The sequence below is a fragment of the Lactuca saligna genome, chromosome 9 (genome assembly GCF_052625555.1).
Source record: "Lactuca saligna cultivar CGN05327 chromosome 9, ASM5262555v1, whole genome shotgun sequence".
NCBI classification, from domain to species: domain Eukaryota; kingdom Viridiplantae; phylum Streptophyta; class Magnoliopsida; order Asterales; family Asteraceae; genus Lactuca; species Lactuca saligna.
This window is the reverse complement of record NC_136425.1, coordinates 197,728,297-197,745,925: the sequence shown is the minus strand read 5'-3', so window position 1 is coordinate 197,745,925 and position 17,629 is coordinate 197,728,297. Positions and strand designations below refer to the sequence as shown.

At 37.3% G+C, this 17,629-nt stretch overlaps 1 protein-coding gene across 1 annotated transcript; it reads left to right on the top strand.

Moving 5' to 3' along the window:
* Positions 1-16,146: 16,146 nt before the first annotated feature.
* On the top strand, positions 16,147-17,172 carry LOC145013953 (uncharacterized). The gene is made up of 3 exons (XM_078972305.1): positions 16,147-16,359; positions 16,456-16,546; positions 16,898-17,172. Exons 1-3 carry the CDS (start codon positions 16,284-16,286, stop codon positions 17,049-17,051), a joined length of 321 nt encoding a protein of 106 aa, XP_078828431.1. The 5' UTR covers positions 16,147-16,283; the 3' UTR covers positions 17,052-17,172.
* Positions 17,173-17,629: the final 457 nt, after the last annotated feature.

The following is a 17,629-nucleotide window of genomic DNA, read 5'->3' as shown; positions in this document are numbered from 1 at the left end:
AAGCAAGCAGCATTCGGATAAGGAAAAACAAACTCAAGCCAAAACTGTTCTTAGAACAAGAAACGACACTTAACATAGGATGCTAAGCTCATACTATCAGGCATAACCTAAACAGGCTACCCTACTGCTGTCTACTCAATTCTAGCATGCAATATTCAATAAGCTGTAACAAATAAACAGGCACATAAGGCATCACTCCTAGATCCTTAGCCTATTCTAGCATGCAATATTCATAAAGCTGATAAACATAACATAAACTTGTATGGGTACTATGGGGAATACTTACTTGAGATCGGCCGGTCGCGCACGTCACACACTTTACTCTTTCTCGTGACTTTTTTTTTTTTCCGGGTTTCAAAGAACAATTTCTTTTGGAAAAATCTTTCAATCCCTCGATTTGAGTCCAAACACTCCCGAAGGCGTGTCCGAATCCCACAAACCAGAGCTCTGATACCATTTGTAACGACCCAATTTTTACGTCCGAACGTTTCATTTTTAAGATATTACTTTAGAAAACATTAATAAATAAAAACATTGTTTAAATAAAAAGAAACATTGTTTGTTCACACCATAACACATTGCAACCATGTTCTCAAAAGCCAAACCGTACATCCCATCAAAATATCAGAGTACAATCCCAGTAAATCTCATAAATGCGGAAACCGAAGAGTGTGTGTATGACGTGCCGCTACCGCGCCGGCTCCTTCCCCTTCGATGCAGAGGTACCTGAAAACAAAACTGTAAACGTAAGCACAAAGCTTAGTGAGTCCCCCAACGTACCGCATACCATACAAACACATAACATATATACTGCCAGGCTATTCTGGGGTGCCTGACTACCCGGTACGGCCATTCTGGGGTGCCGACCTACCCATACGGCCATTCTGGGGTGCCGTCTTACCCGTGTCAAGCCATTCTGGGGTGCTGACTACCCATCGGTCCTAACAACCGATCCTCGGGGACTATTTCACCCCTACTACTACGATCACATATAACATAACAAGCCAGCATGCATACATATCATCACATACTGTCAGACGTATCTGGGGTGTCTGACTACCCTTCGGTCCGAACAACCAAACTCTACTACTATCACATACAGCATATCATGCTAGCATATAACATGTCAGGTAATAGCGAACTTAGATGATATCACAAAGACAATCATCTATCATACAACTCCTACTGGTGGGTCGGCTTTGTGGCCTTAGACCCACCGCTACTGGAAGGTAACTCACCTCAAAGTAGCTGCTGAACTGATCGGGAACTAACTGGCTGCTGCTGCTCCGGGAGTCCTCCGGCTGCAATTTCCACGACATACTCAATCAAACACTGCTAACTGTCCTTTAGGTAAAATGACCATTTTACCCCTGGATTAGCTCTAAGCCAAAGCTGGAGTCAACTTTCAGTTGACCCGACTCGCCGAGTGGATCACCACTCGCCGAGTCCCTAGCAAACCGATGTCCTGGGTCCCTGGTTCTACTCGTCGAGTCAGGCTATGACTCGACGAGTTCACCTTCTAACTGTCATTCAACACCTTCGTCCTACTCGCCGAGTTGTATGAACAACTCGTCGAGTTCATCTTCATCCGATGAACACTTTATGCTAAGACTCGCCGAGTTGTATGAACAACTCGCCGAGTCTGTTCTTGAGCTATGAAGATTGCCTTGGACTCGCCGAGTCAGGGCATTGACTCGCCGAGTCCTAACATGGGTGAGTTCAGCTCCCAACTCACCGAGTCACCCCCTGTGACTCAAGGCACAACTCGATACATGAAGAAGGGACCAAATCGGTGACTCGCGACCAGACTCGCCGAGTCACCTATGCGACTCGCCGAGTCGTCGCCATGCACTCCTTAAATATACCGATTTGCTCGGTTCCAGTCCATGCCATTCATAGATCTGGACTTCTAGGACACGAATCACACGTAAAGTTTCCAACTTTACGTGTGGATATTCACCAATATGGATTATAAGGCTCAAAATGTCTCAAAAGGGTAGATCTAGGGCTAACAAGCCTCATGGGGCCAAAAAGCTAACAGATCTGAGCTCCTGGAGCTCAATCTTGCATAGATCCAAAGGCCAAACGCCTTATTACGACATATAATGAACATGCAAACTTGGGGAATTGACCAAGAAGGACCCAAATGAAGTTTTAAGCATAGAATCAAGGGGAAAACGGGTTATACCTCAAAGGAAATGTTGAAATGACACAAGGATGGCTGATCTCCTTCTCCTCTTCTTGATCTACTCCTCTTACTCTTCAAAACCTTCAAGAACACACCAAGAACACCTCAAACTCTCAAGGAAACAAGGGAAAACGATGTAGGGGGAGTTCTGGGGGTGAATGGGGACGAGTTGGGGCGGAATGAGAGTTTAAATAGGGTGCAAACCCTTGAAACTTAGGGTTTCATCCCGCAGCGGTGACTCGCCGAGTCCAGGATATGGACTCGTCGAGTCGCCTACTTAAAACGTGTCCCGAGTCTCGTCCCTACTCGGCGAGTCGGACCCTATGACTCGCCGAGTCTAAGGCTAAATTAGGGCAATGCTCAAATAAAATTCACATACCGGAAACCAGGTGCTACATCTAGCCTTGAGATCCGTTAATGATTGAAATAATTACTTTATGTGATTATGCAGGGTTAGGTCGTTGTTTTGAGGTTAAGAGATACCGAGTTGTGATTTTCTAAGATATTCCTGAGGTGAGTCTTCTCACTATACATTACCTAGTGTGGTAACCATGAGCAGACCAGAGGGTCTTATATGTTATGTGCTATTTTTGTATATGTGTTTGTGATATATGTATGCTATGTGATATAGACTGGACCGTAGGGTCCAATGATATAGACCAGGCCGGAGGGTCCAACGAGACTGGTCGGTTCAGAGGGCCCAACGATACGGAACTGGAGGGTTCCGCTGAGACACATCGACCGGAGGGTCATATTGTAGCCTTAAGTGGCGTATGTGTTGTATGTGGTATTTTGGGGAACTCACTAAGCATTTATGCTTACCGTGTTGTGTGAAATGTGTTTCAGCTACCAACGAGGATCACGGGAAAGCGTCAGCTTGATTGTTCACATTGTTGGAGTATTTTGATGAGATTTTGGGGAGATGTTTTTGGATACTTATATTTTGAGATAGATGTATATGATTTGAGATACATTTTGATTTTTATTATGAATTACAAAATTTGAAAAAAATTTGTTTTGAAAAAAATCGGTGTTACAAATATGCTAACCAAGATCCAAAACCCCAAAGGGACTGCATAAAGTTGGATGATTGGGACTCTCTGGACCTCTCAAGGTCCAGATTTTAGGTCTATTTCACATTGGGACTTCTCATGCTTCTTATTCCAACTCAAGAAAGGGTAAAGAAACCCTTGATTCAATAAGCCTACAAAATAAAGAAGAAAAGGGTCGAATTGCTACCTCAAAGTGAAGTCTCCTTGCTTGAAAGTCTCAGAACAACAACGTCCTTTGGTCCTTCTTGCTAGATCACTTCTCTTCCTTAGCAAAATCACAACAAATGGCTCAAGATGGCTCTCTCTCTCACTTCACATGCTCAAAGATGCTACGGTTCTTTTCTCTGGAAGGGTGGCTGCAAATGAAGGCCATAAGGACCCATAAATAGGGCACATGCCCAAGGATTTAGGGTTTCTGCCAACAACACAGACTCGTCGAGTCCATTCACCGACTCGTCGAATCCACTCAATTATCCGAGTCATCATTCGTGATCCTATCCGACGAGTTAGGGCATCAACTCGTCGAGTCACTCCTCATATCTCAAAATAAATAATCATATGACCATACCTGGAAATCCAGATGTTACAATGACAAGTTTAAAGTTTTGGAGTCCTCAAAAATCCAAAAGCTTCTAACATAAAGACCAAAAGATTAAGAGCACATCTACATCCTAGATCTTAGCATGAAAACACATAAAGCAAGTATATTGATCACTTATAAAGGTCTGAAAAGAATGTAGACGATTTGATCTTGTCTGAAACAGTCTCCTTAATGCACCAAATGCTACTTTTCTTCACTAACAATCCAATCAAGGCACAAGATCTCTCAAGACACTCAGATGGGGCTAGAGTTTCACCATATAAGACTGTTGTCCATCACACCAGCACCACCTAAAATTGTTATCCACCACCATATTATTCAAATATCTAACCTAAAATCAAAACCAAATTGAAATCACAAACATAAAATTAAAACCAAGGTAAACTCTATAACTTAAAGATTAAATCAAAATCAAGATCTTGCACACAAGCTATCTTTAACTCTAAATCATAATGGTAGTAGATCTTGAACCTAATCTTGAAAGGGAAAGATATAAAAGGGATAGGATGTACGGCGATGCCACATGAGGCAAGGCGTAGAAGGTAGCCGTAATCGCAACATATTTAAGACATGACATAATAAATATATGGGTCGCATAGGAGAGGAGACAACAAAGAGCTCTCGACAGATGATATGAGGCGATAGAAAAAGCGTAGGTTACGTGTGATTCACCATGAAACGAAGAAACATATATACCTCCATGCCAGAGTTGGGTTTGCATGTTGGCGACTTGTTCATCGTTGTTGGAGTTGCCGACAATAAGGTTAGAGGGGCTACTAAATTAGGGTTCATATATGAGTTTTCATATAATTTACAAAAACATGTTCCCGAAAATTTGTAAAAAAGAGACACATTAACCAAAAGTAAAATATAAAATTGATGTTTTTTAGCCATAAGAACATCCTATATGCTCATGCAAACCCTAATGCTTGGATCTAGGTTTCTGTATTGTACATGCATTCATCCAAGACTTTAAACCCTAGATCTAGCATGTGATAATCAATATTAACACAAGAATGGGGTTTAGATCTTACCTTGATTGTTATGTAGCAATAACAATCTCAAATCCTTTTTGCAATGGCTTTAGAAAGCTTAGAGTCACAAGTGTCACTCCTCTAATGGCTCACAAACACCAAGAGCAAGAGGATGAAGAAGAAGAAGAGAGGAGGCACCTAAAAACATGTGGAAACCCTAAGGAAACTCTTGGCCACGTTTTTGGTGCTCTAGGGATCCTTAAATAATGAGGCTGTTAGGGTTATCTAACAAGGAAACCCTAATTTGACTGCTTAGGCCCTAAGCAACCCATGGACTCCCTCCATAGAGGCCTAGGACGATTTCTAATGGGTTTCCCCATAGAATTCGTCCACCCCTCTAATATGGAGTCCATTAGCTCAATATTCAACTATCATACAATTGAGAGTTCTAGTCCCTTAAGTTTAATTAATGTCTTTTAGCCACAAAATTAATTCTTAATTAATTATTGACTAATATTAATTAAACAATATGATTTCTCCTTTAATATATTATTCTCAAAATATATTAATAAATCATAATTAATCCTCTCTCTCTCCATAATTCATCCTATCAAGTTGCTTTGGTGAAGGCAACCCAAAAGGACCATGCACCATCGGGTCAAGTACACACCAAAATAGTTATGGACTTAGACACTAATCTAACAGTCTCTCACTTGGATAAGTCTAATAACTATTATGTGTATGACTTCAGATCCTGATCTGCAATTGCAGCTTTCAAAAACCGTTGTCAACTCTGATCTTATCATATATGAGTCCTTTAGATAAGGGATCATATATTCCTCCATTCTAGATATCATATAGACTGAGACATGGATTTAAACCATTCTCTCTGTCTATGTGTTGTTTCCTGATTTCTGATTTACGACGACTAACAACAAACTACAATTGAACACATCAAATTAGTCCCAGCTTGGCCAAGCGCTTAGGGTGTCATCACTAAATCATCGAGGGGCCCACATATATCACTTTCATCCCACCTTGGATAAAAGGAACGGGTAAACTTTGATTCGATGCTTGCTTGCACTCACTCACCGAATCACACACAACAATATGTTTTATAACACCAAGTTACTGGTGCGTTTACATATTATCAATGTGTAACCGACTCGCAAGATACAACTCATATATCTCGGTTTCAAGAATATAAGATATTATCGTCTCACAAATCACTCATGATAAAATCCATGAAGTGATCCAAGTGAGCGTGGGTTTACTCCAATGCTCAAATCATATTCATAAGCACTCATGAACGTTGCAACAAAGATATGCTTATGTCTAATACACTTTAGACAATCCAGACACCAATTCATGACAGTCTTCATTCATACCTACTTCTAGCATATGAACGACTGTGGACCGTTCGAATAAATAAAACACCTTTTATTTAATCACCATATTGATTACTCATTATTTGTTGTTTCGGGTAATCAACTTTTTACTTGAATTACAACAACAATTGTCCCATGCTCTTAGCATGCACACAATGTTTACTTATGGTCCTTACCTTGTGAAATAGATCAAATGAACACATTTCCAATCATACTCATTTCATAACTCCCAATGCTTATCATCAGCATAAGAATATCAAATTCTTGCCACTTATAGAATATGCTAGATTCTAACATTTTATGTAATGATCCTTTCGTAAAGTCATAGCTCAAAATCATCAAGATTTGGCCAATCTCTATCAGAAACAATTCTATAGATATGATGTCTCTTACTCAAAGTACATTCCTTTGAACATCCTTCTTGTATAAAAGTTCCTAATCTAGACATAGATTCTCAATATCCAACTCCCAATATGGAAACATTTCCATATTTGCCATATGACAACTCATTCTTAATAGAATCTTATCTATTCATAATAATGTCGATATGGTCCATCCAATACCATACTTCCAACTACTCACAAGTAACCAATCTTCAGCGAACTTTGGATCGTCCTTTGATAGTTGTTTAATTATTTTAGTCAAAACCGATTCTAGTCCTTTTTCCCTCTTAATGTGCTAGACATTTGGAAAATTTTAGAATGGTCAAATATTATAGTATTTGCAATCGATCCTATACCGGAAGCCTATGGGACACGATGCATAATGTCTTACATAAAGATATGATACTTTATCAATCTTCTGCCATAATATTTTATGTTTCACGTTCTCCTAATTCGAACTATGAAGGGTGATGCCATAATTATAATCGAAATTGAGAACACACTATGTATCCTTGACTAAATTTATTAAATTCACAATCTAAGCCTTTAGATTTGAAATGAAGCATAATATTTTCTCCCTTAATTATAGCAAAAAAACCTTTCAACCCTTACGACTTTTCAAAGTATAACTCTTGTTTTCTATAATTAATATTGCTATCTTGCAATACTTGCCATAATAATCATATAAGCATAACACTTATGCTCCCACTATCATGATGATTATTATCATACAAGCATAACACTTATGCTCCCACTAGCTTTGACATGTATTCAGAAAAACAGTTGATAAGCCTTTATCAAGCTTCTTAAACTCACACATCTTTCAATAGATAGCTTATATGTGTGTCTGAACAATACTAAGTCCTCAAATATTCAGACCAATTGCCAAACCTCATAATTCGAACTATGAAAAGGGATGTCGTCATCATAATCGAATTTGAGAACGCAATTTTCACAATTGTTATCTTCTTAAAATCTTTCTTAGTGAAAGAATTTATTCACGAATGGAGAGAAATCTTATGACACTTAGATTTTAAGGTGCATGTTTTCTTATCCATGTGAATTTATCAAAACAAAATTCAACTCTTATGGATTGAACTTACTTAATTTTGATTTCGTGCTTCATGGCAGCACGGGTGCCCACCATGTCTTCCAAGTTGTCAATAAGATTACCCCTTCCTATCAATGTACTTTTCATTGATTAGGGCATCTTGACTCTATGCAATCCACAGGAGAACTCATAAAACTCACATTTCATAGTCAACTTAAACCGGAATGGCACAGAAACAAAATTATGTCAACAAGATAGGTTACAAACCGCAAGTCCTGCGCTAGTGTTTACTCTTGATTAATTCTTGAATCCTTTCAAGATCTTCAGACCCTCACTGACCTCTTGACATATTAGATTCTCTTATCAAGAACATTTCTTGATAAACAAATATCGAAGAGTTAGTGTGTGTCTATATCAAGACAAAACATTACACACATTTGGTCTTAGTTGGTCTTTGGCTTCTTCAAGACATCGCAACATACCAAATTCAAATGTGTAGGAGTAGGAAAACAATTTTCTACTTCACATTTGATGAATTCATGTCACTCAATTCACAATCTTTGAGTACGATTCTAAGACTTGATTTTGGAACGAAGTATCACTCATCCTTTTTTATTTAACCATTTCAACAATTTCCGATTGCTCTTCTTAGCCATACTAGTGTACTAAGATGTCCTTAGAGAATCAATTGTGATATAGTTCTTAATCATTAAGACGATCATAAAATTTGATACAAAAGTACTCTCCCTTCTTCTTATATTGGAGAAACTTTCATCTTTCTGCCTTCATTGATTTTTCTTATTCGTTCTGCCATTCATTCAAACCTTTCAATGATTCAGAATTACACTTAATCTTGTAAGTATGACCACATTTACTAGACTTTTAGTAAATTGTAACGAATAGTCTTATTGTTATTTGTGGTGGACTTGACTAGTGCACAACATTGTGTTCTATTCCTTTAGTCCTTTACTTGACTCACATACTTGTGTGATCAAGGAATTAGTCTTAATTTCCTAAGTACCAAGATTTCCATACATCACATGATTCAAATCATATGATTCCAAGTTTCTGTCCAACTGAAACTTGGGTGATGGGAATCTTTCCTTACTTAGAAAATTTTGACACTACCATAACATAACTAACAATCACATCCATTTATTGAAATACACAAACATCAATTTTTCACAACGATGCTATTGTAAGGATATACATAAATAAGATAAATCAAAATTTATTTTACTCATAAAGCAGCGAAAAACATGTCCTCACAACGCAAAATCAACTGAAAAACTCTGTAATCAAATATTCCTAACAACTTTATCATAACTTTCTAAGCTCAAAATCCGATCTTTGAATCCATGTGATCGTGAGTCATTTCTTTGTGATCAGACTCATATTGCTCTTCCATCAAGCTTCCTCTCTTTTCATTGATCCTGCAAAACATTCAAATGTAATCTTATCACATTATGTATTACAAATCAATGAATAGGAACTTAATGGAGTTAGATAGTGGATTTTACCTGAAGTAGAGCCAAACGTCTTGACTCTCCCATCTCTTAGATCTCTCAGGTGGACTGGGTAGCTTCGTCTCCAATGCCCCTTCTCTTGGCAATAACAGCAAATTGACTCTTTTGGAACAACACACGAAACTACTTTAGACTTTTCCTTTCTCTTATGAACAAACTTTTCGACCATGGCATGCCTTTATTGCCATTGTCTATATCCATAGAGGTCTGGAAGGTAGATCCATCAATTAACCTTGCTTTTCCAGTGCGCCAAATCATTGATGATTCAGCAGCAACAAGCATATAGGTGAGATCGATGAGGGTCACGTTGTGGTTCATCATATAGTACTCTCTTACAAACTCACTATATGAGTCAGGAAGCGACTGAAGAACCCAGTCAATAGCCAGCTCCTCACAGACAATGGATCCTAACATTCTTAACCTATCAATGTGTGACTTCATCTCTAGGATGTGAGCACACACTGACTTTCCTTCTTCATGTTTACTTGCCAAAAGGGTTTGAGTGAGTTTGAACTTTTCAAGCCTTTGAACTTGTGGGTTAGGGAGAACAATAAGAGGATGTGGAGGAAGTGAAGCATGATCTCGTGTTCCTTGATCGAATTGTGGAATATCATTTTCATGTGGAAAGCTTGTTCCACAGGATTTGGGAAGACCATAGTTTAGGGGTGAGCAAAAACCGAACCGCAAACCAAAAAAACCGAAAAAACCGCATAAACCGAAACCGAAAAACCGAAACCGAAATGAAAACCGATGGTGCGGATTTTAGTTTTGCAAAAACCGAAATAATCGGTACGGTGCGGTTTCTAGTCTCGTAAAAACCGCAAAAAACCGAACCGCACCGCATATATATATATATATATATATATATATATATATATATATATATAAAGTATTGATATTTATAAGAACCAAGAACTTATAAAAATTAAAATTTCTATAAATGTAAATATCTATCTTATCTATCGGAGGATGATTTTATATTTTTAAGCATACATTCAGTGGTATTTACAATAACAAATAATGTTTATGACATTTTTTTTAACGTTTAAATATGAATAGTATTAGTGATATAGTATCATTTTTAAGAATACATTAATTGATATTATCCTATGTACTTGTGAAACAAATATTATATTAAATTCGTATTATATTGAAGCATTAGAAACATGTTGAATGAGTGGTTATGTAATTTGATTTCGAACCAAGAGGTGGTGGTATCAGTTTATATCCAATAAAAGATTAGCAATCCTTATCTGAGTCAAAATAACTCGTTGAGTAAGTTGAGTTTTAGTAAAAAGACAAAACGAAAAAAAACTAATAAAAACCGCAAAAAAACCGAACCGCAAAAACCGAACCGCATAAAACCGAACGGTGCGGTTTCTAAATTTCAAAAAACCGAAGTTGCGGATTTCGGTTCGGTTTTGACCAAAAACCGCACCGAACCGCACCATGCTCACCCCTACCATAGTTGTCATACTTTGACATCTACAAAACAGGAGAAAATTCAAGTTAGTTGATTAAATGAGTGCTTAATAAATCACCCAAATGAGATATTAAGGCTAGGACCCAACACAACACTCTACAACTTGGGAGAGGGATGTCGTAACCCAAATTGTAGAACATTTGAAGGTAAGTGAATGACGATTCACTAATTTTCCCCCATGAAAAACGAAAAGGAGATTAAGTTTTAAATGTATTTAAAAAATCCTAGATCCTTTGAGATTCATTGAACTTTTCAATGGCATGTTTAAATCTCGATATGCCCCTCGATTTGTGACTGGGATGCCAAAGATCACAAAACAGGGTGTGAATAACCATGCAAACTTACATGGTGCCCCTAATGTTACAGTCACCTATTCGATGTGCCGGTTAACCACACACGCTCCACCGAACTATGACAAACATTGAGTCACCCTTTACTACCTTTGCTTAGAACCATTTAGTGTGATGGTTAACCACACACACTCCACTAACGTCTTTGCAAGGGTACAAAGTGTAATTTCATGGAATTGCATCAATTCATTTTTGCCTAAAGTAACTAAGATTGGGAATTTTGTATAAACATTTAGTTACTTTATACTTGATTATACTTTTAATGGAAAGGGTTTTCCGTATCCTACCCGTTCGGCTAACGACCATCCACTAGTCAAGAGTGCGGTGGCTAAGAGTGGATACCCATTCAATCGCCATTTTATAGGCAATTTCCTTAAACACCCATTATATACCAGCTTCGTTAATGAGGCCTACCAACGGTAAGACTAGTAGTTTAAGTTATACATATATAATATTATACTTTTACTGTTATATAGAGTATAAGGGTGTACTTTACACTTTTAAAATACTAGGTGGTATAATTTAATAAATTATACTTTTAATTTAATTAAATGTAAACCATATCACTATGGATTTATTAACTCTCTTTTAATTATACACTTAATTAATTTAATAAAACCATAAGGGTGCAATTTGAACTTTTTCAAAACTTAGGGTTTTAGAATTTAACACCTTTTAAAATTAAACTTTTAAATTAAAATTTAAATTCCAAAACTTGAGGGCAAGTTTTGAAACATTTCAAATCATTAGGGTTAGAATTTAAATATTTCAAATCAAACATTTTAATCAAAATTTAAATTCCAAAACTTGAGGGTAAGTTTTGAAACTTTTCAAAACACAAAGGATCAAATAGCAAATAATTTAAATTAAACAATTAATTTAATGATTATCTAAATCTGACCTAGTCAATATTACTTGCAAGACAATTTACCAATTTAATTAAAATAATCAATTATTATCATATAAGGAAATTATCATTCAATCAAATGGTAATTATCTTTTGTTTGGTCAATGATATACTCAAATATATGATAAAATTCGGATATTAATGACCCAAAGCAATTAAGGCAAGTATCCTTAAGCAAAATAGCAAGAAATCCCGAAATCTGCCCTTACTGACGCTCAAACTCGCCGAGTTCCTCTATGAACTCGCCGAGTTGAAGCTACTAGCCGAGTCCACTATGGAACTCGCCGAGTTCATCAGTCAGGAGCAAAAAAAAAAACGATTTTCAAAGCTTAAACAAATAATCATGGCATCAATACAATAGAAACCAATTAAGGCTCTGATACCACTGATGGGTTTTAGCCAAAAGAACATCTTATGTGCTCATGCACACCCTAATGCTTGGATCTAGGTTTCTCTATTTTACATGCATTCATCCAAGACTTTAAACCCTAGATCTAGCATGTGATAATCAATATTAACACAAGAATAAGGTTTAGATCTTACCTTGATTGTTATGTAGCAATAACAATCTCAAATCCTCTTTGTAATGGCTTTAGAAAGCTTACAGTCACAAGTGTCACTCCTCTAATGGATCACAAACACCAAGAGCAAGAGGATGAAGAAGAAGAAGAGAGGAGGCACCCAAAAACGTGTGGAAACCCTAAGGAAACTCTTGGCCACGTTTTTTGTGCTCTAGGGATCCTTAAATAGTGAGGCTATTAGGGTTATCTAACAAGGAAACCCTAATTTGACTGCTTAGGTCCTAAGCAACCCATGGACTCCCTCCTTAGAGGCCTAGGATGATTTCTAATGGGTTTCCCCATAGAATTCGTCCAGCTCTCTAATACGGAGTCCATTAGCTCAATATTCAACTATCATACAATTAAGAGTTCTAGTCCCTTAAGTTTAATTAATGTCTTTTAGCCACAAAATTAATTCTTAATTAATTATTGACTAATATTAATTAAACAATATGATTTCTCCTTTAATATATTATTCTCATAATATATTAATAAATCATAATTAATCCTATTTCTCTCCATAATTCATCCTATCAAGTTGCTTTGGTGAAGGCAACCCAAAAGGACCATGCACCATCGGGTCAAGTACACACCAAAATAGTTATGGAATTAGACACTAATCCAACAAAAATAAGGTGTAAATTTATCATCTTACCCCTGGTTAAAGACTATTATTGCGGTAATCGTCAAAAGAACTAATAGTATAGCATTTTAAAACCATAAAGTAATTTAGTGTAACAACGTAATTTTTACAACAAAAATTTTGTTTTTGTCACAACCATTTTCATATAAAATATTTCCAAAAACATCCAACAATAATTATCAAAACATATCGTATCCCAAGATCACAAAAATAAAATCCTTTCTCTAGTGTGTACGAATCACGTCGGTGCCTTCCCGCGGTCCTCGTTAGTACCTGAAACACATAACACAACAACTGTAAGCATAAATGCTTAGTGAGTTCCCCAATATACCACTTACACACATACGCCCTTCCAGGCCATGACCTTCCTGTCCATGTGTCTCAGGGGACTTCCGTCCCAACCCGGTAAACCTTCCGGTCCTACCCGTGTCGACCTTCCGGCCCATGACTCCCTGACCTTCTGGTCTACCTCATAATGCCTTCCGGCCTATATCAAGCATAACATTCATAACACATACAAAACAAGTAACTAATCACATACAATGCATATATCTTATAGCATACCATACCTTCCGGTCACACATAGGTACCCTTCCAGGTACAATATAGTGAGAAGACTCACCTCAGATGTTTCGGTAAATCACTGACTCGGTGGAAATACGATCTAGCCTCGGCCTAAACACATAAAGTAATACTCTCATAAATATAACTCTCAGAACTAGACTCTACTTTCTCTAAGCTCCCTCATAAGGGTAAAAGACCATTTTACCCCTCCTTTGGCTCAAAGGCCCTTGTTGTTGACCAAACCCTGAAAGTCAATCAAAGTCAACGGTCAAACTTTGACCTGACTCGGCGAGTGCACTTGGGCAACTCGGCGAGTCCACCTGTGTCCACTTAACTCTTTAGTCCCGTTTAACACGTCGAGTCCCTCCCTTTAATCGACGAGTTCCTAGGAAAGAATCACGGGGCTACCCCGACTCAACTCACTGAGTCTCAAGAACAACTCGGTGAGTACGTGCCATGCACAAACTCCATTGACCTCCTAAGGTCAGATCTGCTCCTCAAATCCATAGATTTGTGCTTCCCAAGTATAATAATCACGTAAAGTCCAGACCTTGACACTCATATATCACCTTGATGGTATCATTTGGGGATTTAGCCCTAAAAATGGCATCCTAAGCTCATAACTCCCATGATAACTCATAAAGCTCCAAGGGATAAGGTCTCTAGACCTCTTTGAGTCCATATCCAAAGCATAAACTCGATAGGGGACCAAATGCTCCACCTAAACATCCTCAAAAATGGATAGAAAACCCTAACTCTAAGTATCAATACCAAAACTGAAGGTCCGAATAAATACCTCAAGTTGAAGTCTCTGAAGTCTGCAACCACTAGAACCACACCTCCTTCAGTCTCCTCTTGCTCTTGATCACTTTCTTCTTGCTAAACCAAAGCTAGAAAGGTCAAATATGGTTTCTCCTTCCTCCCAAACGATATATCTCACTTAGGGTGCTCTCAAGGGACTGGTAGCCGTAATGTAAGGCTAAGAGTGCCCTTAAATAGGCTCCAACCCCGGAGGATTAGGGTTTCTTTAAACAACGTGGACTCACCGAGTCCACTCATGGACTCGCCGAGTCCAACGAAAACCCAGATGATCAACCGCAACCCTACTCGGCGAGTCTAAGCATCAACTCGCCGAGTTCCTTCACAAATTTAAAAATTAAAATATTAGAATATTATACCTGGGATTCCGGATGTTACATTTAGTTTTTAAAAATTTGGGAAAATGACTCTTGAGGGTAATTAACTTTTGCGTTTGTACTCATTTAGTCAATTTCCTTTTTTTGTATTCAATATACCATTGAACTTGTTGTTTGTGTTCACCATAACCCTTTTGACCGACTTTTGACTTGTGATAGCCGGTCAAAGGGTTATGGTGAACATAAACAACAAGTTCGATGGTATATTGAGTATAAAAAAAAGGAAATGGACCAAATGAGAACAAACTCAACAGTTGGTTACCCTCCTGAGTCGTTTTCCTCGAAAAGTTAAATGAAATTAAAGTTGCAAAATTATCAAAGACTGCAACCTTCTTTGACTATAACGTATATGACGAGCGTTTAAGAGGGGTAATTTCATTAAAACATGGTCTATGATATGCTTACTGTGGTTAGCTATCAACACCTCTCTTTAAAAGGATATGATTGTGTATGAGAGGTATATTTATCAGCAAAAACGTTTACCTCAAGGTATATTATGGTGATGTGTCTGCAAAATCAGCATGATATTGTACATATTGATGTTGTATCTAATCTCATGAATTCGATCTTAAAGCTAACTAAACTCAAACATCACAACGCTTGTGATTCCACCGTTTGTAGACTTGTCTAGAATCCATGATACGATAAATCATTTGATTGGAAATGTAAATGTAGTCATGAAATGCGCCTACTTAGTTAAGATTCCCCTAATAAATATTCAAGTGTATTACAAAGTTGTACATGTATGAATAATATTTTTTCGTGGCTTATGTTTTGAAGAGAGACAAAAATGAATCTCATAAAGTCATTAATATCAATAGGAGTTGACGTGAGATTTGCTGTAAATGAGTAAAGGGAAAGTGACTCAGGAGGGAACTAACTGTTGAGTTTGTTCTCATTTGGTCTATTTCTTTTTTTGTACTCAATATACCATCGAACTTGTTATTTGTGTTCACCATAACCCTTTGACCGGCTATCATAGATCAAAAGTCGATCAAAAGAGTGATGATAAATACAAACAACAAGTTCAATAGTATATTGAATAAATAAAAAAAACCCAAATAAATAAAAACACAAAAGTTAATTACCCTTAATAATCATTTTCCCATTTTAAATAAAAAATTCAAACACAAAAAAAAAAAAAACAAACATGTAATTTAGTCTTTATTAAAAGTATTGGGTGCACGGTAGAGGATTCGGTGGCGTCTGTTAAACATCTAGTCTCCCGCCCACCGTTTCGTGTGGTGGTAGATATCAAACTCCTTTTCTCTTTCTCTTTCTCTTTCTCTTTCCTCTCTGTTTCCTTGTAAGAATATATAACATAACATTTCTTCCTCAACCTATTTCTAATCTATCTCTTTGCATAATCAATCTACACTATATCCTCTCCATAATCGATCTCTGCAACAAAACGAATATGTCGGATTCTAATACCAAGTCCAAAATCCAGAGCATGCGCGAATGGGTCGTTGAGCATAAGCTTCGGGCTGTTGGTAATTACTTCAAACTTTGATCATCACGTAGTTCTATCATCCTTATGTTATGGTGCTTTTCCGTTAAATTCTTATGCTAGATTTGATATCTGACAGGGTCTTTGTGGTTAAGTGGTATTGCTGGATCGATCGCTTACAATTGGTCTCAACCCGGCATGAAAACCAGCGTTAGGATTATTCACGCAAGGTAATCTTACTTGTTCTTCCTAACAATCAACCTTCTGGTTTGCCCTAATTTTGTACATGAATTATAAATTAGAGGATTAGGGGTTAAAGAAACGAAACCCTAACTCTAGCACACCTGACAAATTGCTTGGAACTTTTCATTCTAAATTGATTTTTTGGATTGCAAGTTCAATTCCATGGTTCTAGCATATCAAACATTATGGGGGGTTTGGGTGTAGGATTTCTTTTGCCTAATTATCCAAATGAAATTACCCTACATCTACATATTAATCATGAAATCAGAATCATAAAACATGATTGGAAATTGAAATCGCAATGATGTTTATCCCTGTGTGACTTGGTTTTGATTTAGGTTGCATGCACAGGCTCTGACATTGGCAGCCTTAGCCGGAGCTGCAGTTGTGGAGTACTATGATCACAAATCGGGCACAAAGTCAGAACGCTATGCCAAGTTCCTCCCTCCTATTGATTCATCATATTCCCAATCCCACTCCCACAAAGACTAAATGGAAGTCTGGGTGATTTTTGCAATCATGTTGTTTAATTGTAAATATTCACATCAAAATGTTGAATATGGAGTTTTCATGTAATAACAAAATAATCAAACTTTGAGGATTCATACTGTAATCACGCTTCTTTATGGAATTTGATGCAAAAAACAATACATAATTACATTACTCTAAATCAAGACCTCTTTAGTGATATAGATATAAGAAATTGGTGGTGGAAGGTTCATCTTATTATGTTTCTTCAGTAAATTATGTGTATGGTCTTGTGGTTTTAGGTAATTTGCAAGCTTAGCCCTTTTTGTTTACCTCTTAATTAAAAAATTAAGAGGTAACCTCTTAAAAATTAGATATGGTTTGTTTGGTAACCTCTTATACAATACATCCGAATTTTAAAAGTGCCTCTTAAAATTTAAGACTTCAAAGCGCATCTGAAAAAAAAAAGACAGGAACCTTAGTCTTCTCAATATCACGCCTGCGTTGTTTTCTTCTCATTGACACATACATAACAAATTCATCCCCAATCTAGTGAACCTCTGTTCCCTCCCCTCCATCGAAGTCGTTGGCATCCTCTCCTC

Excerpts from the sequence above, each read along its gene's own strand:
- LOC145013953 (XM_078972305.1), top strand. The coding sequence starts at position 16,284 with ATGTCGGATTCTAATACCAAGTCCAAAATCCAGAGCATGCGCGAATGG. Across the intron at positions 16,360-16,455 it reads GCATAAGCTTCGGGCTGTTG|GGTCTTTGTGGTTAAGTGGT; the intron begins GTAATTACTTCA and ends GATATCTGACAG. Across the intron at positions 16,547-16,897 it reads GTTAGGATTATTCACGCAAG|GTTGCATGCACAGGCTCTGA; the intron begins GTAATCTTACTT and ends GTTTTGATTTAG.